Genomic DNA, 25,890 nt, shown 5'->3' with positions numbered 1-25,890 from the left:
CTGAATAGAATGTGCATGCATAATTTAGAGACAATTTACTGTCCTACATTCTCGCTATAGAAGGAGCAGAGCAACCTCAAAAAACAGGCTAAAAAGAAAAGGGGGAAAAGACATATGATGATGTACGTTCAAAAATAGGTTGGCAGGTATATACAGTATGGTAAAATATACACTTGCATAGAGTGCCTAGAACATAGGCACTAAATGGGTATCGTTTGTTGTCCGTCTCTCATATTCGTATCTCTCCATAGATATTTTCACATGTAAATAAACAGAGCAGCCTCATAAAGCAATAGTTTTTTTTTTTTTGTCCTTGTTTTATTTTATTAGACTCAGTCATATTTTTCCTCTTGATAATCCTAGTTCTGTTACCTACAGTATATGTAACAATAACATCTTTCATATTACGAAAGAACCTTTATTTTGTTTAGTCGCAGTATCTATCCTTACATCAGAAAACAAACCCAGGTCTATTTTATAAGGTATGTGGTGTGACAGGGTGACCGTGGTTAGTGAGGAGGCAACACAATTCTTCCGGTGAAATAATATGCTGGTGGTTTTATTTGTCCAAAAATATAACAAAACCTATCCCCGTTAGAGTGAACTTTTGTTTAGTTAGTTCCCCTATCTACCTGGCTTGTTGGCTAAACTAAACCAAACCAACAATTTTCAGTGACACCACTTGGCTCCTAACCTGGGAGCTTTATTCCCCTCGGGACAGCAAAATATGAGCAGCCTGTGTCTGTCTGTCAGCTCTCCTCTGTCCTCTCTGTGTCTGAGAGAGACTGCTGCTCCATAGGCATTTCCTCTTTTAAAAGCAGGTGAGCTTACTTAATTAGGATCACCTGTTGACTGCCTAATCAGTGGGGTTAACTCCTCGCATACTGGAAAGCAGGCATACTGCCAGCTCCTACTAATGTATACAGAGTCTATGGGGGTTATGCACAAAGAAGTGATAAGTGTTTTTAAGTGAGATAAATGCTTTATGGCGCAATTTTTTTTTTAGCAATGACTGTGTTTTGATGATAAAAAGCCTTTTAAGAGCGATACTGCAGTGTTATCACTGCTTTGTGAATCGCGCTGAATGCAATATAGAGAAATAAAAGCATTTATGTCACTTAAAAACACTCATCACTGCTTTGTGCATAACCCCCTATGACTCTGTCACAGTGGGGATTAAAGTTTTCCATTTAGACGTGTTTCACAGGTACCTGCTTTCTCGGGGCTTGTATTTTCTATCCGCGCAAGCTACCTTAAATAACCCTTTCTATTAACCCTATCCATCATATATCTAACATACATGCCTTACACTCTCTTATTTTAATAATTCAATACACATCAATACTATTAAAAAAGTGCATCCATTAATCCTTTTAAAGGTTCATTCATAGTATTTAAAACCTATTAAACTCTACGTGCTCATTTTTGCATTTTGGCCAAAGACAATTTTGGCGATTTTGATCACTGCTGCTTTGACTGCCTCTTCACCCTGAATTGGGTGAAGAGGGCTTTGGCACTTTTGCATACTGTAATTTGTTCAGCAGCATGAAAGCATACAGTACTCGTCCCCACTCTACACAATGATCCCATTCACTTCAGTAGGTTTACAGTTCACTGTTTTTGTGTAAGGATTTGGGGTCTAAATTCCTCATTTGCATTTGTATGGAACCAGTAACCTTTCATAGAAACAAATGTAAATACAGTATAAAGAATGTAAGGCGTAGTATTGCAATGTGACTTCCAAGCTGTGTTTCAAATATTGTTCAGCAGTATTGTGTGTGTGTGTGTGTGTGTATATGGTAGACCAATAAATGTTTGATCATTTGTTGTTTTCTCTCATAAATAGATTTGTCTGCTAGCTTACTAGTTACTGCTAGCTCCTGTAATCTTTAACCTTTGGATATTGCACTGTACTTGTAACATGCAACAGTCAAAAGGTTCTCTTTCTGTGCAGGCAACACAGGGCTCATGTAACACTCCCAAACCAGGTATGTTGGACTTTGTCAACAAAGTAAAGTGGGATGCATGGAATTCTTTAGGAAGTTTATCAAAGGTAAGTTAATTATTTCCTATTTTCAATATATGCTTCAGTAATCATGTCATTATTGATCTATGTCTCTAAGGAGTTATAATATAGGGTCAATCACACTCATTCCCTAAACTGTCTTTTGTATATGTACATGCAGTGGCTGAAATATCTTCTATAAAGTTGTGGTACAGTGTTGAATATTTATGATGTAAAAATAGGCTTTGTAAAACTTCTTTTTTTTTTTTTAATGTCTTGCATGTATGTGCTTATTCTGTCTTCCACAAAAACAAACAACAAACTGGCTGCCCAGTTGCATCTGACACGAAGATGAGCACACTATCCCCCCCAAAATCCTCTCGCAGAACCAAAATTCTGGTTCCACCACCAGGATTATTTTTAGGGTAGTCTCAGGAGTTTATGCCTGCGGAGTCCTATGTCCACTTGGCCTCAGGAAAATGTACACATTTAATAAAAATCACAATTTAAAAAAACTGTTGGGAAAACATCTGAAAATTGGGACAATCCATTCAAATGTGAACTGGTTTAATTTGAGCTTACACCAAAAGAATTGGGACGGCGCTCCCACACTACTCGTATAAGTGAATCAAGTGGATAATAAAAATATATTAGAAAATACGAAAACCTTCAGTGAGGAATTGTTTCCATAAGTCCTCTAATAGAGCTTGTTCTCCTCCAGAATCCAGAAGGAGCAGGATCACCCAAAAAGAGAAGGTAATAATTGTGTAGCACTGTTTCAAATGTGGATACTGTTGAGTTAAACTTGGCTCTTATAGTTGCTCACTTACTATAAGATAGCAGTATTAAAGCAGTTAACCATTAATGGTTGTGTGACTCCTTGATACTGTAATGAGGTTTGGACCCCCAGGTTCTATGGACAAACGGTGCTGACGCTCCCCCAAATGGATAGATGCAGTCTCAGGAGAAAGGTGTAGCCTCAGAATAAGAGAAACATATAGTGCAGACCAATACTAGATTAATGTTTAGTGCAAACATACACACATTTTACACACACTTTGAGGTATAAAAACAGGCAGTATAATAGGGGTAGCTGTAGGGTTAAAGCCTTCTGATGCAGCTCGGAAGCTGTTACCCGGCAGTCTTGTGAAGCTGTAGCTGTTACGCGTAGACAATTCTGCAGAGAGAGCATTCAGTAGGAGAGCTGTTGGAGACTGCACTGTATTGCTGAGGACACTGTAGCTGTTACCGGGGAACATCACTCCGGGAGAGATTCTCCGCCTCTGGTGTCCTCGGCAATACATTGCAGTCTCCAACAGCTCTCCTTCTGAAAGCTCTCCCCACAGAATTGTCTCTACGCGTAACAGCTACAGCTTCACAAGGCTGCCGGGTAACAGGTCCTGAGCCGCATCAGAATGCTTTAAGCCTACAGCTACCCCTATTATACTGCCTGTTTTTATACATCTGTGTGAGTAAAATGTGTGTATGTTTGCACTAAACATTAGTCTAGTATTGGTCTGCACTATATGTTTTCTCTTATTCTGAGGCTACACCTTTCTCCTGAGACTGCATCTATCCATTTGGGGGAGCGTCAGCACCGTTTGCCTGTAGAACCTGGGGGTCCAAACATTATTACAGTATCAAGGAGTCACACAACCATTAATGGTTAACTGCTTTAATACTGCTATCTTATAGTAAGTGACAACTATAAGAGCCAAGTTTAACTCAACAGTATCCACATTTGAAACACAGTGTTACACGATTATTACCTTCTCTTTTTTTGGGTGATCCTGCTCCTTCTGGATTCTGGAGGAGAAAAAGCTTAATTTGCTTGATTCCTCAGGACACTACAGCCTTATATATTGAAGCCTCATTTAAAAAAACTGTTACGTCCCTGTTACATATGTAAACAAAAACTGTATATCCTAGCGCCAGCTGTGCAGAACGTCTAGAATTCAGACTCTCTTCAACAAATAAACATTTAACTTTCTGTTACTACATCTCACAATCTGAGAAACAAATGATTTATAAAGGATGTGCCCACTCTTAACATTCATACTTGTAGGGATGCCACATTTGTTTAATAAAGCTGTATAATGTTTTAGCAAGTAAAGATACGTAGATTTACTGTAGATATTTAGACTAACATATTAGAAAAAAAAATTGACTGATTTTTTTTTTTTTAAATATTTTTTTCACACAGCACATGTACTATAACGCTTAAGTAAAATTCATTACCTACAGTATGTTTTCACTTAGTAACTTAATGGATTTATTCTGTAGATATATTAAGGGAAATGTAGCCACATTCTCCTTTTGCAGAAATGCATGTCCAGCAATAATTTGGATTTGACCCTATGATACAGAAATATTAAGTGACTATTCTTGTGTTGTAATGAAACAGGTTTTTAACAAATGGATCAAAACTGGTGGCTAGTCCATAAGTACGAAGATAAATTAACTACATATGAATATCACAACAGAGATTTATAATTGTTTTATTATGATGTCAAGGAAAGCAGAACACTGCATCTTTATGTAGGGGAGGAGAACAAGTCTTAATAGATATAAACATTGTTTACTCCTAAACCAATATTCTGATGATTATATATTGTTTTTGTTGGTACATACTGTGTCCTATATAATCTTTTCAGAAAAGAGAATTTATTTCTGAGATGTTAAATACAAAATAAGAATAAAGTGGTACTCCCACTGGTCTTTCACAATAAAGATTAATTTATTGGCAGTAATCAATGTTTCGGTCCGCTTGCGAACCTTGGTCAAGTTGAGATATTAAATGTACATAAAGCAATGACTCATTTAGTGGGTTATTAAATTAAAGTGCAATAGTGCCAATTGGGGCACTATGGCACGGAAACTCCATTGCAGTGAATGGGAATTTCTGTGTGATTGTGCCATAATCAGCACTAGTTGCACAATAATGATTAATCCCCATACTGACTAATACACCTGCAAAGCTTTGCAAGTACAGTACACATAAATTAGTGTTTCACAGTAGGAATGAATTTTAAAACGGTACATTACACCCTATATGAAACATTTATTTACACCACGCGAGATTCCACCCGAGGTAAGATTTTGTATACTGTGGTCCAGCCACGGGAAGCTACTGCAATGCATCTAGTTTTAAAACTTAAATGTCTTCATCTTAAACAGTTTAAACACTTCTGCAGGAAATAGTTTAAATAAATCAACATCACGATTGTGTTGCCTAGCATTACAAATATATACTTTTTCCTGTTCCCCCACATGGCAGTGGGTACTAATTGGGATTAGTTCATCCTTCCGCATAGGTAGGACATGAAACTCTTCTGCAGGGACCTGGTATATAAAATCCACCCTTTCCCTGTAGAGGCAGTCTTTTTTTTCTGTCCTACATCATAGCGGGCAGTATATAAGTCATTAAATTGGGACACACCAGGACTGAGTTAGTGCAGTTAAATCTGGGGGCAGTCAGCCTCTCTCTCCCCCTGCAGCTTCGGCTGTACCGGCCAGCCAGGGGCACTACAACCAGGCTGAATGCTGCAGAAGTATCTGGGAATGCATGAAGTTCTGGAGAACATAATAGGGGTAAGACCTGCTGTATTCTTCAGTGAGCATGAAGCCGGGAAACCGAGCATGCGTGTGCGTGCCTTCTCATCTCCTAAAGCGGAAATTATGCTCTGACATCACACGAAATGGTACTATGTGGACCCTTCCATTGTCTTAAAGGGGCAATACTATCTAATGGTGTCTAATCTTCCTGAATCGTTTGAGGACTAAGGAGACTGCCATTTCGAACAGAATGATTATGGAAGCTGAATAAGTTAGAGGGGTCACTGCTCAACTTTTAGGTGAGTCCCTAGGTAATATTTGTAATACAAAAGAGTGACTAACAATGGAGTGAAGATTGTTTTCTGTATGCTCTATCTTTCATGCAGTACCTTTTTGGGGTCAGTTCGAGGAAGGGTCTTCCAAAACAACCACTGACCCTTGACTGCATAAGAGGAAGGTGGCTAAGAAACCAATATACAGCGACTTGCAGTAAGCCAGCATATGTGCGGCTTATAGTAAGCCAGTGCTCTAAGCAAAGAAATTATGCAGAGTGCTCAAGTTTGCGGCCAGAGACCCAATGACCAGATTTCAACTCTCCTATCCTGATACTCTTCTATAACATTATGGAATCAGCTGGGTTGCAAGCAACTAAACGGACCCAGAAGAGATCAAGGTTCCAGACAAGCCTGGACAGGGGAGGAGCACCTTTGTCAGAGGATTCTGACGTTCTATAGCAGCACCTGGAGGGAGAATACAGTGATTCATCTGATCATGAAGTATTAAATGAAGAGTCTGAATTTAATTTGGATCTGGTTTATCCGTTGATTACAGCAATGCAAAATATCCTAGGGCGGCAAGATCCACAGGAGGAGCTCCTTTTATAGGAGAAACTATTCCAAAGCTCTCAAAGGAAGGCAAAAATGTTCCATTACATTGTTATAAAGGAAATGATAACGACTGAATGGAATCAGCCTGATTTAAAAATTGGTCACCCTTGAGATGCTTTCCAAGATGTATCCCTTCTTTTCACAAAGACGTCAAAAATTGTGGAAATTCCTCGACGGTGGATGCTGGCGATTGACTGACTATATTGCAGAAGCATCAGTGGACGTAGTGCACCTTTCACCAAGAAGCATGGTCCCGTCAATGGAAGCAAGAAGAGCGCTCTAGCTAAGACATCGGATCATATATTTGACTTGCAAGAACAACTTTTCTCTTTCCTACGAAGGTGAATTTCTGTTTGGGAGAAAACTAGACCCCATAATAGCTAAGGTATCAGGGCGAAAATGTAGAACAAGGGAGTAGACCCTAATAGTTGACCCTAATAATTAAAAAACCTTTTAATTGAATGTATAATATAAAGGCAACACATTTGCAATTGCCAAATAAAAACATTAAAATGGCATGTAATAGTGAAAAGGGACTGGGTTACCCCAGCAGGAGGAACCCGTAGCATCTGTCCGGTCTCCTTGGATAAGCATCCCACTCCATACTGTCGGTATTCTAGGAGATGTCTGCTTCACTGGCGTCCTCGTGACAGTGATGTCCATTTGCTTCAATGTTAAGCGTTATAAAGTGGACCAGACTCCACATAAGGCAAGTCCAGAGAAAATGGAACAAAGATCCAATTCCTTAAACAAAGGAGTATGTCTACCCCTCAACAAAGCGGGATTTAAAATGGTGGGAGAATCGGCAGAAACAAGAGAACACATTTTCAATCCAGGAAGAAACCTGGTTAACCATCACCCCAGATGCCAGTAAGTCTGGTAGGCGAGTACAGACTGGATTTCATTGGCACAAGAAATGTTGCCAAAATCCTACAGCAACTTCTCGGCAAATATCCTAGAGTTACATGCGTTAAAATGAAACAAAAAGGAAAATTATTTTTCTAGACCAAGTTCAAGGCACAAATATAAGGATAATATCTGACAACCACACAACCATAAAATACATTGGGATGTGAGGGGGAACTAGAAGTGCAAAGCTTCTAGCTCTGGCATTGTAAATTCTTTCTTGGGTCAAATGCCATTTAATTTATTTTCAGCATGTCACAGCCCCTGACCCCACAATACGAGGGACGATGTTCTAAGCCGAACCATCACCTAATCATGAGAATGGAAACTGGACTCGTAAGTATTCCAACAGCTCATACTTCGATAGTGACAACCCCAAATAGATCTTATGGCACATTAAAACAAAAAGGGGCAACATTTTTGCTCATAGTACTCCCGCCATCTCGCTAGCCAAGTAGACGGTTTATGTTTCATTTGAACTTCGATCCAACATGTATTTTCCTACCGATGCCTCCTTATTATGAAGACGCTAAGAAAGATAAGAGACGAGGTCGTAGCAAGAATACCTTCCTGGCCAAGGATGATATGGTTTCCCCATCTGGTGAATATTGCACTAGATCTACCTTGACATCTCCCACTGTCTCAAACTTCTGAAACAAGGCCCAGTAAAGCACCCATAACCAAAGAAATTGGTGGCATAGTGGCATGGAGATTAATGCTTGCAGCTCAAAGTAAAAGTGCTCTTCCGACAGAAAAATATAAATGCTAAACCAGACTATAGTCAACCTATTCATTGTGTGTGTGTGTGTGTGTGTGTGTGTATATACACATATATATATATATACATGTATACGTACAAAGCAGGTGCTTTCTTCTCCCAGCTTCCCCTATTGAAAGTACACTGGTTAAGGTTTGAGGCCCAGACCAGGCCTTCTGGACTCCTCCTCACATCCCCTAGTGAGATGGAGGGTAGATGGTGCTCACTCCACAGGGCGAGGAAAGAGACCCCCCACTTTAGGAAAGTGCCAGTATTTATATCATTTGAGTGTCACTGTAACTCTGGTTCATAACAAGCCAGATCTGGATACTGATAGTCCATCACATTTAGTATGTTGTCCAATCAGTACCCACCCCTCAGGCTGACACTCTCAGGCTGTTTGCTAGGCCCGACCTTGGATACATCTAATAAATCCAAAGCTGCAAAAGCACACACGGCCTATTTGAAGGAATTAGCCCATCCACTGCCTGCACCTATCAGGACTTACACTGGTAGGGCCCAGGAAAAGAAGTAGCGGCTGGAGGCTAGGCTACATCCTTCCCCTGGTGAAAAATGTCAACGCTCACGCTTGGACTACAGTATGCGTAACATCCCATACTGTACAACAACCCGTAAATTACATAACATAAACTAATGCATTAACATCTGCATATACATTGCAACACACAGTACCATACTGAATATCCATTCCCATCTGTAACCTGGATATAATGGAAGTGTGTTAAAGTTACCTCAGTAGTAATGGGCCGAATCAGATTCTTGACCATATTGCCCTGACCGTCAGGTACTTTGACAGCGTAGCACCGTTTGTGCCCAGAATCAGACATATACTCTATTCATCTGGATATTGCGCCCATACCCCATGCCTTTATTAAATGCTCTATTTCATCCTGTTCTTCAGCCTCATGCTGACCCTCCTCTCACCATGGTAATGCACCCATTATAGATGTGACAGGCAATGCAGGCATAACAACATCATTCATGGAAACCACAGCAGTTACCGGTGACAAGGCCTGATGGGTCAGGGGTTTAACACTAGGGTGACAATCAGCAAGGGGTATGCTGGCTATGTGGGACGGCACGGGCACATTTATAGTCCTGAAACTGGGAGACCATTGAGATCTCCTTAGGTGGAGCCATAAAAGTGTCCACAGTCCCGGCAAAGCTCTGTATACCAAGGCCCCTGGCAACACTACGTCCAGCCACAGCAACAACTGTAGCATCATGGGAGCTCCGTTCTTTTCTCCCTCAGCACTGCAGGGAAAATGAGTCCAAGGACTTGGCACTCACCGGGGAGGTAGCAGCAGCTGTTAAGCCCATAGGGCCGGACAACTTTGCGGCCTACTCTTCTCCCGGTGGTGGAGTTGTAATCGGCGTTGCGTCACGGACATCAGGGGTGGTACCAGCCTCAGGGCCAGGAACCGGTAGGACGATCGCCAACTTGAGAGCGTGGGAGGCCCCGACCAGTACCTCGGAGGTTGTAGCATCCTCGCTGTCAATCGAGCTGGAAACCAACACTCCCTCTGCAGGGTCCTCCCTCGTGGATCGGACCGGGACGGCAGATATACTGATCACCTCACCATAAGCAGGAAGGTCTTCAGCGTGGATCTCAGGCGGATGGTTGAGTGGCTCTGACGTCACTCCGAGCGGGACAGCAGAGAGTCTCGACAGGGCATCGGGTACGTTGCTTTGGGTCTCAATCCATACAGCAGAGCCGGAAAAGGAGCTTCCCCTCTGCTCTTCTTGGCATGGAGATTCAACTTCAGATTGGTGACTCACCCACGGGACACATCACAGGAACCATAGTAGGGCAGTGGTGGCTCTGGGTGAAACAGCTCAGAACTTGGGCCAACCTCGGCGGCCATTTTAATCTTCAATGAGGAGACAAGGGAGCAGCTCTGCACACATGTCTGGTGAGTACCGAGGGCATGCATGTCTGAGCTCCTTGCATCCGGCAGAGTAACTTGTTCACGCCCAGCTCCTCCCTCTGGTGGACCCAGGCATCCAATCTTGGAGAGAGGAGGCGTGGTCTCAGCATTTCGCGCTGATTTCTTGCAACTGTATTTCAGCAAAGCTTGCAACTGCACAAAAGGCGGGGGGTAAGGGAGTGATCGACTAAACCATACTAAATGTGTATTAGTGTAATAATAATAATAATACAATTGATAATGAAAGGTAGGTGCAACTGTGAACTGAAGTGAATCAGAAAAAACGAGGGGTACAATGGTTTGTACACCAAAAGAAATTCACTTAAATGCACACTTACCAAAATTTAAAATCTAGCCTTTAATAATCAATCCTTAAAACATATATTACCAATATATAAATGTGAAAACATATAAAAATAGATTAAATAAATAACTAGTGCAACCAAACAGTCTTAATATATGTGCTCAATGCTGGAAAGTAAAAGACTGCACGGATGCTTATCAGCCTGAGTGAGCAAGAAAGCCCACTACCACATTGATCAGCCTAATGAATAATAACCTTCATAAGGGTGGTTGGCTCAAAGTCATAAGCAGAACCTAGACTAGTACTGCAAGTCCTGCCTGGCCACTACCCTATATATATATATATAGTAGGCTGATCTAATGAATGGCTGCCTAGTACTGTATTAAAACACCCCCATGAAGGGGGCTGACATCATCAAACACGCGTCCAACGCGCGTTTCCCTCCTGCTACGGAGCTTCGTCAGGGACAAAATTTGCAATGGGGCTCTTACGGACGCTATTTATGGCATATGGTTACCATGGTAACTCAATCAGCGTTCCGTGCCTGCGCCTGCGCACACTTGCGCTGGCGTTACTACCTTAAACACATCTGGCTCACCTTTACCAATAATTGACACCTCGCTGCTGTCACAGACTCCTAGGATATATCAGATCATTGCCAAACTGGGGATGGAGTATAATAAGTACCATCCCTCTAAGGCATATCGATCTAATCCATTCGGAGCATGCGCATTCGCAATTAGTTCCTCTCAGGCTATCAGTAGACGCATGCGCATTACCAATAGCTGGAGAGGGTAGATAAATAAATAAAGAAAATAAAATAAAGAAAACAGCGCATGCGTGAGCACTTAGTCAAAATCAGCCCTGCGCCAGTTAGTCAGTGCGCATGCGTTGACACTTAAGCAGTCTTTGTCTTTGGCAAAAATAGAACTTAGTGCGCATGCGTGACCAATTGAAGTTATTTTCGCCATGATAGCGGCAATTGGATGTGGTTCAGTGCGCATGCGTTTCAACTTGCCCACAACCGCGACGGCGATGGATAGAGCCAATACGCATGCGCTGGTACTTAGATAATTTCTCGAGCGCACAGATAGAAACTAATGCGCATGCGTGGCCACTTGAAGTTATTTTCGCCTTAATAGCGGCAATTGAATGTAGTTCAGTGCGCATGCATTGCAACTTGCCCGCAACTGCGACGGCAATAAATAGAGCCAGTAGGCATGCGCTGACACTTAGAAACTTTCACGTGCGCACAGATACTAATGAGCATGCGTGGCCACTTAGAAAGATTACAGAAATTCCTTAATGTCGTTTTGTCAGAGTATCGGCAAATGAATTACGTCCATGCGCATGCGTGGTCACTTAGAGTAAATCATAGGGTGACCCAAATATCAGGCGTATGTGGAGTGTTGACAGCTTAGAAAGGTAAATTCAGAAACAGATATGTACAGTAGTTTGCCCCAATTGAAGTGCTGAGACGTCATTGGATACAGTATGAAGTGATGAAATAAAATGAAATTGAATAAACTGAAGCACATTTATACCAAAATTCCCATAGAATGACATATATCTGTGATTCAATGCCACATTTATTATGAACCCTAGTAAAGAATAAGATATGATAAATAAAGTGGGTTCATGAATAGGTAATACAGTCACTAATCGTGTAAGTAAATATACAGTAATCATTTTAATGAATACAAAACCATGGTTGGCTGGCATGACATGGAAGGCAGGGGTATTGCAGGTGGGTATGATGTATGATAACTGTACACACAGTAAAATAACACACTAATGGATACGGTAGATAATCTAAGTGTCTGCGAGATAGTTGGCGGGAGGTAACGCACACCAGAGATATGCCGACACTCAAATAAAAGGGGTGAATGTAAAACCTTCATTGAGGCCATGAGGACTTCGTGTCCTTAGTTTGTAAATCCATTCAGCTTCTATTCTCAAGAGCATCTGATCTACATTTCCCCCTCGTACTGGGCACTTAAGCTGGTAGATGCCCATAAATCTTAAACTATCAGCATCTCCTTCGTGGAATTGAGTAACGTGCCTCGCCACTGGCGTTTCGGCAGAATGTTTCACTGAGTTTATATGCTCAAGAATCCGCCTCCGTAGCTGCCTCGTGGTTTTACCGACGTACCTCTTCCCACATTTGCATGTGAGAAGGTATATCACATTGGTACTGCGACAATTAATAAAGCTGTCGATGTTATATTGCTGTGTACAGTCAGTGTTGTCAAAGGACTTGGCTAGAGTTACATATTTGCAGGCCTTGCAACCCTGACATCTGTACATTCCTTTGATAGGACTGAGCCAAGTTTCCACTTTGGCACGCTGGTGGTGACTGTGCACCAGTCTGTCACGTATATTTTTGGCTCTCCTACTGGTGATTGTTGGTCTCTCTCCAATCACCTTAACCAAATCGACATCAGAGGAAAGCAGGTGCCAGTGACGGGCGAAGATTCTTTTAATAGCCCACCAGCGTTTGTTATAAGTGCCAATACATCGAATGATGTTATCTTTTTTCTTAGAGGTATTGGTGGTCAGAAGGGAGTCTCTATCACTATGGAGTGCTCTGTGATAGGCCCTATTTAGTGTCTTAATCTTGTATCCACGACTCAAGAATCGTTCTCTTAATTCCTTTGATTGAGTGATAAATTGCTCAATTGTGGAGCAATTCCTGCGTAGGCGGAGATACTGCCCAGTGGGGATGCCCGAGATGAGACTTGGCGGATGTTGACTTTGTGCCTGTAGCAAACTATTAGTAGCAGTACTTTTCCTGTATACCTTAGTTTGAATATTGCGTTCTGCATCCACATAAATGTTCAAGTCCAGGAATGTTATTGTTGTCCTGCTAAAGACAGTTGTTAGTCTCAGGTTCAGTGTGTTGTTATTCAGGTGTTCCACAAACTGAAGTAAAAGATTTTCTGGGCCATCCCATAATAATAGGATATCATCTATGTATCTGATCCATAGTAGAATATGGTCAGTATACACAGATGACTCCTCTTTGAACACATGGACAAATTCCCACCAGCCCAGGTACAGATTAGCGTATGTGGGAGCGCATGCTGTTCCCATTGCTGTACCCTGGGTCTGGTGGTAGTATATCCCGTCAAAAACAAAGTAATTATGGGTAAGGACAAAGGATAACAAATCCAAGACGAAGTTATTATGTGTGTTGAATCTGCAGTCCCGTGATCTAAGAAAATGCTTCACGGCTCCTAGGCCATTCTCGTGGATAATTGAGGTATATAAAGATTCGACATCTAAACTCACGAGAATGGTCTCTGGGGAGATGTTGATACCTTGTTGTTGATGTGTTTAAGGTAGTAACGCCAGCGCAAGTGTGCGCAGGCGCAGGCACGGAACGCTGATTGAGTTACCATGGTAACCATATGCCATAAATAGCGTCCGTAAGAGCCCCATTGCAAATTTTGTCCCTGACAAAGCTCCGTAGCAGGAGGGAAACGCGCGTTGGACGCGTGTTTGATGATGTCAGCCCCCTTCATGGGGGTGTTTTAATACAGTACTAGGCAGCCATTCATTAGATCAGCCTACTATATATATATATATAGGGTAGTGGCCAGGCAGGACTTGCAGTACTAGTCTAGGTTCTGCTTATGACTTTGAGCCAACCACCCTTATGAAGGTTATTATTCATTAGGCTGATCAATGTGGTAGTGGGCTTTCTTGCTCACTCAGGCTGATAAGCATCCGTGCAGTCTTTTACTTTCCAGCATTGAGCACATATATTAAGACTGTTTGGTTGCACTAGTTATTTATTTAATCTATTTTTATATGTTTTCACATTTATATATTGGTAATATATGTTTTAAGGATTGATTATTAAAGGCTAGATTTTAAAGCTTGCAACTGCCTGCAACTTTTGCAAAACACCAAGCGGCTTCCCTGGTATCGGCGGGAACCGCCATTTTGGAGTGCTATACAGTACATGCGTAACTCCTTTTTGTTTTTTCAGAAGCCACACACAATAAAGCATCTTTTCTGCTGCAATTGATTACATGGGTGCCACGCTCCCCGGTGGCGTCTCGGGGAACGCCCCACTATTCGGCTCATCAGTACATTGATGAGTGGGTGCACTGGGGCCCTGGTGACGCCTCAGAGGCCTTGTCCCCTTTCTGCTTTCTTTATGGGTGGGTACCACACTCCCCGAGACACCGCCAAGGGTACGGCCCAACTTTTTCTTCTATTCTTATATGCAGGGTATCCACAATCCCATGAAACTCAGAGTACGCCCCAAACATATTTTCAGCGGAGGCTGTGGGTATCCATGCTCCCTGGCGGATCCCAGGGTATGCCCCACATATTGGTAGTGTGTGCTGATATGAGGGTATCCACACTCCCTGTCATGAAGCCCAAAGTATGCCCCAACATATTTTCTTTCTTTAGGCAAGGGCCTGGGTAACCTCCTCGCTGGTAAAGCCTCAATGAGAGATGCCCCCTTTCCTTTCATAGTAGGGAAAGCATGTAACAGTCTGTGATGCACAAACACATAAGTTCATCAGTCCCACTGTTGTCTGCTCTGCTGTTGCAAAACCTGTCCTGTTCTTGTTTGGCAACAGGGGGGCTGAGTGCTCTGCGGTGTTGTGGGGAGAACAGGACATGTTTACAGGGTACCTTAGTTCATCTGTGCAGCGCCTCCATTCAGCATGGATCCTCTGGATAGAAGTAGGATGGCCCATACTGACACCTTTATTTCAGCAGCAAGACATTGAAACACACTGGTGATGGTTCCATGGTATTTATTGCAATCAGAACAGATGTACAAAGCGGGTGCTTTCTTCTCCCAGCATCCCCTATTGAAAGTACACTGGTTAAGGCTTGAGGCCCAGACCAGGCCTCTGGACTCCTCCTCACATCCCCTAGTGAAATGGAGGGTAGATTGTGCTCACTCCCCAGGCGGAGGAAAGAGACCCCCACTTTAGGAAAGTGCCAGTATTTATATCCTTTGGGTGTCACAGTAACTCTGGTTCATAACAAGCCAGATCTGGATACTGATAGGCCATCACATTTAGTATGTTGTCCAATCAGTACCCACCACTCAGGCTGACACTCTCAGGCTGTTGCTAGGCCCGCCTTTGGATACATCTAATATAGCCAAAGCTGCAAAAGCACACAAGGCCTATTTGAAGGAATTAGCCCATCCACTGCTTGCACCTATCAGGACTTACACTGGTAGGGCCCAGGAAAAGAAGTAGCAGCCGGAGGCTAGGCCAAATAGATATAGATATATAGAGAGAGGCAGGCAGGCACTCTGGTTATCAAATAATGATAAATAATTTATTCACGATAAAAATATAAAGACAGGGGAAACCCCCCCAAAACTCCTCCACGGAACTAAACGGACAGGATATGACTGGACAAATAATATATGCACTGGGATGAGAGTAATGTGTACCTCTGTAGTAACAAAACACAAAGAGAAAAGTTCTCTGGTATAACTGTGATCAAGTTGTCAACCTGTGATGTACAACAGGTAAGTATGAGTGCAGAGAATTGAAACACAAGTGGTGTATGTACTAGCTTGTGCCAGTAGAGAACGTAGCCTCGAGGTCAATGACTGCAGGGAAGCATAAAAATGCACATAGGGGGGAAGGCGGGGGGACAATATAAATCTAAAAACCTAACAAGGTAAATAAGGATTCCCCATATAACCCTAGTGTTGGGTTGGACGCCTGTACCTGACAATATACAGAACCTCAAGCATCAAACTTGCCTATAACCTTGAAGGCAAACGGGTCCCGTAGGGCATAAAGGCACATTCGACCAGGGTAGTTTCTACCTCATTCAAAGCCCAAGCATCTCCAAGGCAAATTTCTAAAGCTACACCTTTGTGAAATACTAATAACTGGATATACAAGCCTCAGCTGAAGCAAGCTTTGGCAGGAGAATTCTGCAAGCGATTGTAGATTATACAATTTTTAGTTAACGGTTTATGCATTCTTGTCCTCTTGTTTCCTTCCAATTGGGTGAGCTTTGGTATATCCCAATTAGTACCTACTGCCATGTGGGGAACAGGAAAATAGAAAATGTATTCATCTTACCGTAATTTTCCTGTACTCCACTAATGGCAGCGGGTACATCATACCCTCTCTGTAATTAATGTATCAGTTATGTTTTATAGCTATGGGAGAAACTGAAGATTGCCTCTGCAGGGAAAGGGAGCGGCTTCTATACCAGGATCCTGCATAAGTGTTTCCTGTCCTACCTATGCTGAGGAAGGAGCTAATTCCAATTAGTACCCACTGCCATTAGTGGCGTACAAGAAAATAAAATTACAGTAAAATATATATATATACATTTTTTTTTTTTTTTCACGGCGGCAAATCCTATTGCACTGTTAAATTATTACACTTTACCCAACTAAGCTAGTGTGTGTGTGTGTGTGTGTGTGTGTGTGTGTGTGTACCCTGTTAATGAGTGGTTAGTGTCATAGTAAGACCATGTGAAGCGCCAAACATTAATTTGATCACTAAAATAGTTCACAACTGACTTCCCCATTGCCTATTTCGGTGTGTTCAACATGAAGAAAGAAAGATAATCGAGTGACTTGTAAGTGTCTAAAGTGACACATCATGATTGTACTGGTGAGATTCACATGATAGGAGACATCAAGGTAGAGAATACAGACCGTCAAACCCCATTGATATTCTTTTCTGCATTTTATGTTTACTAACATTTATGGGGACTCCTAATACAGTAATAATACAAAATTAAAGCAGTATGGGGATGTGAGCATGTAATTTATTTCAAGCAAAATGTTAAGTCTTTAGAAATCGGACAATGGGAAATGGAAATGTCATGGAGCCTGAATGATTAGAGATTTGTAATATTTTATGTTAATGTATTTGTCTAGCTATGCTCTTGTTTTAATATGGTCCAGAAAGTTTTGTTTAACAGAAATGAGAAAAGGTTTTTATAATTTTTCATCTGATGTGCATTCAATTCCAGGATAAGGCCAGGCAGTCCTATGTCGAACTTGTATCCAGTTTGGCATCTTCTGAATCCTCCAAAAAAGAGACATCATCCAGTGCTGGCCATGGAAAATATGAAACGCTGCAGTTTTTTTGCCAGGATAATATTTCCAAAATAATTCTGAGTCGGCCAGAAAAAAAAAATGCTATTACTCTTCAGGTAAAGTATATGTGGTTTGTATATACTTTCTTAATACTGTATTAAGTGCACGTTTGCTGTGTTTGCCATGGCAGCACACACTGAGGAAATGCCACATTCCCTACTTGGTAGGAACAAGAGCAATATTTCAAGCTGAGAGCTTTGGAAGTTGGGCCTTGATTGAGATACATCACTAGTTACAGTTGATTGTAGGACAAAAGTCTCGGTAGAGAACTTGTCTACACTCATTACTATCTAGACAGACCAAATCTAAAGGCTTCTCATATGAAATTCTTTTGTCATGGCAGACACTGCAAGTGTGGAGTGTCTGGGTGACATCATTGCCTCCATGCATCTGACATTTTTTGCTTACTGTGAAACTAGCAGTCAACTCCCTTTAAAATGCTTTATTTGCCATGGTTTCTCTACTGAGTTTATACCGATGTAGCACTATGGTCGGTCGCTTGCCTGCGAGCATGGGGTTTTCAACTGTGTGCAATGCCTTGACCATCTGCTGCACATCACCTAGCAGTCAGTAATGGCCCATCGTGATTAACACACCGGGGGTCCCTGCGTTTGAATGGGACTCGCCCGCTGTGAATTCTACCGGGCTGCACCTGCCTGTAAGAGACGCGCACTGACAGTGAGACTGAATCAGTCACTCTACCTGTGCGCCTCTAATAGATCACACAGCCTTTTATTTTAATAACACCGTATTGAAGAAGGGGGTCTCCAGAGCTGAATCGCATTAATTTCAGGTCCGGGAACCCCCTATTTCCTGAGTTACAGGCCCTGTTATGGTGTGCCAGTATCCCCGACATGTTTCAATTCTCCCGCGTCACGGCCCACGTGACCGGGACATTTGAACAAAGCAGGGGGATACCGGCACTCTATAATGGGTCCTGTATCTCGGGAAGCAGTTTTTTTTTCTTTCTCTAAACTAAAGTGAGGAGTTGGCACTTAAGCATAGGCCTTCAAGGCAGCTACAAGAAAATATTGTCATGAAACTCAACTTAGAATGTTAGAGGTTAAACAGCAAAACTCAATTTGACAGTCATTTGTACAAGCTATTACGCAAGATCCTTAACTGTTACAACTTTTCTGCCTCTAGTGTTTTATTTAATAATTACTGCCGCGTTTTCATATTTTTAGCAATATATGATACTCGCGTTTTTCACACTCCATAAATTGTTCTTTTTAACTACAAGCTTGAACCACTTCAGTGCTGCATTTTACTGTTCATGAATAACAAGTTGAAATATGTTTAAAACCACCTATGTCTCTTCTTTTCCGTAAAATTATTATGTTTTAGAAGTGATGGCTGTGGACGGCCATCACTTCTAAAACATAATTATTTGTCACTTGTTTTGGTATTTCACGAGGCAATCTTTAAAGTGTAAACTTGTAGAATAGTGGTTAAAATAAAAACAGAGTTTCTCCTTTTTGATTTGTAATCTTTGTCAAAACAGTGAAGATAAAATGGGATATAAGGGCAAAGCAACCATGTCAAGTCACCTTTGTCATGAAAGTCAGAGCATGTATTGAGGACAACAAAAGGGACACAAAGCTGCTTTTTATTTGGTGTGAAATTGGCACCCTTTCCATCAGTATAACTTCTGTAGAAAAGGAGGATCAGGAAAATGTGAAGGTGTATATCAAAGCAAAGGAAATGACAGTGAAAAAGGGCTTGCTACCTCACAATCCTAGACAATGGAAAGACCAAAAAACATAGCCTTGACAACTAATTTATAAAGAAGCTAGAAAATAGCACGAGAAGCAGGTTTGGCTTTTATCTAAAACTTGTCTTCATTTTTATGCAGCTTTTATTATTTGCCAACTCTTTCTGCTATATTGACATAGTGAACCAGGGCCAATTTCAATATGTACAATAGTCATTGTTGGACAAGTTTATAATTCTATGTTGCATACTATACTATAGTTATAGTAGATGAGGTTGAAAAAAGACATACTGTATGTCCATCAAGTTCAACCTATGTTAAATTTAGATGGAAGATATTTATCCTATATTTACAGTAGATTGATCCAGAAGAAGGCAAACAAAAAATAACAAGTGAAACAGTATCCAATGATATCTCATAAGGGAAAAAATAAATTAATTCATGACTCCAAATAATGGCAATCCAATTTCTCCTTGGATCAACATCCTTCCCATGTTTACTTATTTGGTATAAACCTTTCCTTTATTAAAAGATGTTCGCCCTCTTTTTCAAGATATCTATTGTATCTGCCATCAGACTCCATGGGTAATCAATTCCACATTGTAACTGCCCTTACTATAAAGGACCCTTTCCTTTGTTGCTGGTGAAATTTTCTTTCCTCCAACTTTAAGGTATGACCCAGTGTCGTTTGTACTGCCCTTGAAATTAATAGTTTGGTTTTTTTTTAAAGCTCCTTGTATTGACCCCTAATATATGTGTGTATGTATATCTTATATTTATATAGCGCCATCTATGTACATAATGCTTCACTGCAGTAATAGACATGGCATAATATAACATAATGGGGATAAGCGCTTCAGACTTAAAAGTAACATTAGGAAAAAGAGTCCCTGCCATGAAGAGCTTACAATATAAGTGGCAAGTAGGAAGAACGTACAGAGACAGTAGGAGGGTGGTATATTTTGCATATAGTTATCATATCCCCTCTTAGAAGCCTATTTTCTTATGTAAACAAATCTAATTTAGCTAGCCTCTCCTCATAAGTCAGTGTAACAGGTTTTCCCCACCCTCTGGGAGATTACTCAATGTCATGTGCTGGTTACCTGCTGATTCACAGAAGCTTTGAGGTTCCACCGTTGTTAGTGGGGAAGACAGGACAGACTTTTGGGATGATGGTTGGTTCTCTCTCACTGGTGCGGCACCTCCATCTCTTGCAGGCTCCAGGAGTGCTGGAGACCATCCCTGCAGGAGAACCCTCTGATACTCCCCCTGATAGATTTCAGTCTTGGTGTATATCAGTCTCATGAGTATCTTATACTATATTAGTGAAAGCACTGTATGTTTGCCTGCCTGTCTGGATGTCCGGTGTACACACACACACACACACACACACACACACACACACACACACACACACACACACACACTCTCTCCCCTCTCCAAATCACCTCTCCCCCCTCCCCAGCGGCATCACCTCTCCCCCTCCCCGCTCCAAATCACCTCTCCCCCCTCCCCAGCGGCATCACCTCTCCCCCTCCCCAAATCACCTCTCCCCCCTCCCCAGCGGCATCACCCCTCCCCGCTCCAAATCACCTCTCCCCCTCCCCGCTCCAAATCACCCCTCCCCGCTCCAAATCACCCCTCCCCGTTCCAAATCACCCCTCCCCGCTCCAAATCACCCCTCCCCGCTCCAAATCACCCCTCCCCGCTCCAAATCACCTCTCCCCGCTCCAAATCACCTCTCCCCGCTCCAAATCACCTCTCCCCGCTCCCCAGCGGCATCACCTCTTCCCCCTCCCCAGCGGCATCACCTCTTCCCCCTCCCCAGCGGCATCACCTCTCCCCCTCCCCGCTCCAAATCACCTTTCCCCCTCTCCAGGGGCATCACCTCTCCCCCCTCACCGCTCCAAATCACCTCTCCCCCTCACCGCTCCAAATCACCTCTCCCCGCTCCAAATCACCTCTCCCCCCTCCCCGCTCCAAATCACCTCTCCCCCCTCCCCGCTCCAAATCACCTCGCTTCTCGCAGCTGCCACGCGGCGCGTAAGATGGCGGACCCCCTTCCTCCCTCGTGGCGCCGAGTCAGACGGTGGCGGCGCCCGGAAGTACAGGTAGGTGTCGCTCCCCACCTCCGGCGCCAAACGGAACTGAGAAAGGGCGCATCAACTGAGGTGTGTGTGTGTGTGTGTGTGTGTGTGTGTGTCACTGTCCACTGCCCCCCCCTCCTGTCCACTGCCCCCCCCCTCCTATCCACTGCCCCCCCCTCCTATCCACTGCCCCCCCCTCCTATCCACTGCCCCCCCCTCCTGTCCACTGCCCCCCCTCCTGTCCACTGCGTCCCCCCTCCTGTCCACTGCGTCCCCCCTCCTGACCCCCCCTCCTGTCCACTGCCCCCCCCCTCCTGTCCACTGCCCCCCCCCTCCTGTCCACTGCCCCCCCCCTCCTGTCCACTGCCCCCCCCCTCCTGTCCACTGCCCCCCCCCTCCTGTCCACTGCCCCCCCCTTCTGTCCACTGCCCCCCCCTCCTGTCCACTGCCCCCCCCCTCCTGTCCACTGCCCCCCCCCCTCCTGTCCACTGCCCCCCCCCCCTCCTGTCCACTGCCCCCCCCCTCCTGTCCACTGCCCCCCCCCCTCCTGTCCACTGCCCCCCCCCTCCTGTCCACTGCCCCCCCCCCTCCTGTCCACTGCCCCCCCCCTCCTGTCCACTGCCCCCCCCCCTCCTGTCCACTGCCCCCCCCCTCCTGTCCACTGCCCCCCCCCCTCCTGTCCACTGCCCCCCCCTCCTGTCCACTGCCCCCCCCTCCTGTCCACTGCCCCCCCCTCCTGTCCACTGCCCCCCCCCCTCCTGTCCACTGCCCCCCCCCCTCCTGTCCACTGCCCCCCCCCCTCCTGTCCACTGCCCCCCCCCTCCTGTCCACTGCCCCCCCCCTCCTGTCCACTGCAGGAAATGCAGGGGGAGGAATCCATGCCTTTGAGGCGCCCCCCCCCTCCCTTTGACGCCGCCCCCCCCTCCCTTTGACGCCCCCCCCCCCTTTGACGCCCCCCCCCCTCCCTTTGACGCCCCCCCCCCCTCCCGATGGCGGACCCCCTTCCTCCCTCGTGGCGCCGAGTCAGACGGTGGCGGCGCCCGGAAGTACAGGTAGGTGTCGCTCCCCACCTCCGGCGCCAAACGGAACTGAGAAAGGGCGCATCAACTGAGGTGTGTGTGTGTGTGTGTGTGTGTGTGTCACTGTCCACTGCCCCCCCCTCCTGTCCACTGCCCCCCCCTCCTATCCACTGCCCCCCCCTCCTATCCACTGCCCCCCCCTCCTATCCACTGCCCCCCCCTCCTGTCCACTGCCCCCCCTCCTGTCCACTGCGTCCCCCCTCCTGTCCACTGCGTCCCCCCTCCTGCCCCCCCCTCCTGTCCACTGCCCCCCCCCTCCTGTCCACTGCCCCCCCCTCCTGTCCACTGCCCCCCCCCCTCCTGTCCACTGCCCCCCCCTTCTGTCCACTGCCCCCCCCCCTCCTGTCCACTGCCCCCCCCCTCCTGTCCACTGCCCCCCCCCTCCTGTCCACTGCCCCCCCCCCTCCTGTCCACTGCCCCCCCCCCTCCTGTCCACTGCCCCCCCCCCTCCTGTCCACTGCCCCCCCCCCTCCTGTCCACTGCCCCCCCCCTCCTGTCCACTGCCCCCCCCTCCTGTCCACTGCCCCCCCCCCTCCTGTCCACTGCCCCCCCCCCCTCCTGTCCACTGCCCCCCCCCCCTCCTGTCCACTGCCCCCCCCCCTCCTGTCCACTGCCCCCCCCCCTCCTGTCCACTGCCCCCCCTCCTGTCCACTGCCCCCCCCTCCTGTCCACTGCCCCCCCCCCTCCTGTCCACTGCCCCCCCCCCTCCTGTCCACTGCCCCCCCCCATCCTGTCCACTGCCCCCCCCCTCCTGTCCACTGCCCCCCCCCCTCCTGTCCACTGCCCCCCCCCCTCCTGTCCACTGCCCCCCCCCCTCCTGTCCACTGCCCCCCCCCTCCTGTCCACTGCCCCCCCCCTCCTGTCCACTGCAGGAAATGCAGGGGGAGGAATCCATGCCTTTGAGGCGCCCCCCCCCTCCCTTTGACGCCGCCCCCCCCCTCCCTTTGACGCCGCCCCCCCCCCTCCCTTTGACGCCCCCCCCCCTTTGACGCCCCCCCCCCTCCCTTTGACGCCCCCCCCCCTCCCTTTGACGCCCCCCCCCTCCCTTTGACGCCCCCCCCCTCCCTTTGACGCCCCCCCCCCTCCCTTTGACGCCCCCCCCCCTCCCTTTGACGCCCCCCCCCCTCCCTTTGACGCCCCCCCCCTCCCTTTGACGCCCCCCCCCCTCCCTTTGACGCCCCCCCCCTCCCTTTGATGCCCCCCCCTCCCTTTGACGCCCCCCCCCCTCCCTTTGACGCCCCCCCCCCTCCCTTTGACGCCCCCCCCCCTCCCTTTGACGCCCCCCCCCCTCCCTTTGACGCCCCCCCCCTGCCTTTGACGCCTCCCCCTGCCTTTGACGCCCCGCGCGCACACACTGACTGACTGCCGCACGCACGCACACACTGACTGACGCGCACACAAACCCTGACTGACGCACGCACACACTGACTGAGGCACACACTGACTGTGTGTGCGTCAGTCAGTCTGTGTGTGTTTGTGTTTCTGCCTCAGACTCACTGACGCGCGAGCAAACACACAGTGACTGACGCACACACGCTACATGAAGCTGTAAAGGAGGGAGGGAGGGGGGGGACTGGATTGATGTGAATGGGGGACAAACAGAGAGAGGGGGGAGGAGAGAGAGGAACGGGAACATTACATCCCGGGCAACGCCGGGTCTCTCAGCTAGTATTTTATAAAACAGGAACGGCTTTGTCCAAACTCACAGGATACCGCATTTAACCGATTCCCTGGTCTCTTCCTTGCTCCAGATGGTCCCTGGACTCAACCCTGGGGCTTGAGGCCTCCAGAGTTTATACTGATCTCTTCGCTCACCCCCTGGTGGGATGAGGGGCATAGTCCTCACTTCCGCTCCCCTAAGGGAGGGGATGGAAGGTGGTCAGAGCCCTGCACACACGCTTCCTGGGACAGTCTCTCTCTCAGGGTAGAGAACACTGACTAAATTTGGTGGTGAAGCCCCTTAAGTACCCATGGGGAGGGTCCAAGGTCTGAACCCAGGATTGGGCAGAACACAAGCCTTAGTCCCTCCCAACCTGTCACTCAAGGGAGCTATTTACTGCAGGGGAAAACCTGTAATCGGCCTAAGGCCTCGGGCGCGCTGACCCGTGCTGAGGCTTGCTGCTGTTCGGCACTGAGCCCCTGCAGCCGCAATGAGAGCGGCTTTAGCAGGGACTCGCGCACGCTTGCGGAAGCGTGTGTCTCACGAGTCTTCAGATTTGGCGCTCGCCGGAGCGCAGGGCCGGTCACGTGAGCGGTTCGCCCAGTGAGGGCAAACCAGCTCCGTGACGTCATTGGCCCGCCCCTAGACCCGCCCACGGACGGCGCGCTGTGTAAGGCCAAGGAAAGCACCGCTTTCCCTGAGCCTCAGTGCGCCTCCGCCCGGATACAACCACTATGTCCCAGGCCTAACACTGCCTGCGCTGTTACAAGGGCTTAAGTGTTGGGGAGGGTAGAGTAGTAGCCAAAACCAGACATGGCTACATCAGATTTTCCATCCTCTTTTTATTAATTTGTGTATCTTCTCTGCTCTTTTTCTAGTTCCATAATGTATTGTTGTATGGAGTGGTGCTCAAAACTGTACTTCATATTAAAGGTGTAGTTTTACTAATGTTTTATTCAGTGGCATAGTTATGCTTATTTCCCTTCCCTCCAAACCCTGTTTAATGCAACATAAGACCTTATTTGCGTTTGCAGCTACTGCCTGCCTGACATTGAGCATTATTGCTTAGACTGAAAACAGACCTACTAATACACCCAGAGTATAAACACTCCTACAACCTTCTCCATCATTGATTGAACTAATTTTGCCCCTTTTAATTTAAGTTGCCTGTTTGTTCTTGTTTCCCAAATACATAACCGTACATGTATTTATATTAATCCTCATTTGCCATTTACCTTCCTATATTTCCAGTCTATCAACATCCTTCTGGAGAGAAATTACATCCTGCTCTGATTTTACTACCTTACATAATTTTGTGTCATCAGGAAAGATGGAGACTTTGCTGTCTATACCAACCTCTAAGTCATTAATAAACAAGCTAAAAGGCAGGGGTCCATGTACCGATCCTTGAGGTGCTCCATATACAACTTTAGCCCAACCTGAAAAGCTTCCATTTGTGTCTATCCTTCAGCCAGTTTTCAATCCAGGTGCAAATATTTCTATTGAGACCAATTTCCTTTATTTTGTACACTAACCTCTTGTGTGGCACGGTCTCAAAAGCCTTTGCAAAATCTAAGTAGACCACATCAACTGTTTTGCCCTGTCTAAATGCCTACTTACCTCCCCAAATAAACTAAAAAGATTTTAGTTTTGCACGACCTATCCTTCATAAATCCATGCTGACTATTACTAATAATTATGTTACCCATTAGGTATTCCTGACTTTTATTCCATACTGAACCTTCAAGCAGCTTCCCCACTATTGCTTACAGCTCTGTAATTCCCCGGTGGTGCCCTTTTGAAATACAGGCAGTCCTCGTTTTACAACGCTTCGCTTTACAACGAATGGCTTATCCAACGCTGTGCAATGCAT

The 25,890-nt window shown here is 45.8% G+C and overlaps 1 protein-coding gene across 3 annotated transcripts in view; it reads left to right on the top strand.

Moving 5' to 3' along the window:
• The window catches only part of ECI2 (enoyl-CoA delta isomerase 2), a 94,696-nt gene that overhangs the window by 26,588 nt on the left and 42,218 nt on the right, over positions 1–25,890 (top strand). For 2 of the 3 annotated variants that reach the window (XM_075585773.1, XM_075585772.1), the window contains exons 3-4: positions 1,955–2,053; positions 17,351–17,533. In XM_075585773.1, coding sequence (XP_075441888.1) covers positions 1,955–2,053; positions 17,351–17,533 — 282 coding nt within the window. Of the gene's footprint in view, positions 1–1,954; positions 2,054–7,617; positions 7,690–17,350; positions 17,534–25,890 lie in introns of those variants that run through there. The other variant, XM_075585774.1, reaches the window with a different exon arrangement.

Source organism: Ascaphus truei, chromosome 2, assembly GCF_040206685.1.
Source record: "Ascaphus truei isolate aAscTru1 chromosome 2, aAscTru1.hap1, whole genome shotgun sequence".
Taxonomy (NCBI): Eukaryota; Metazoa; Chordata; class Amphibia; order Anura; family Ascaphidae; genus Ascaphus; species Ascaphus truei.
The sequence above is the reverse complement of the archived record's forward strand: the minus strand, read 5'-3'. Positions and strand labels throughout refer to the sequence as shown.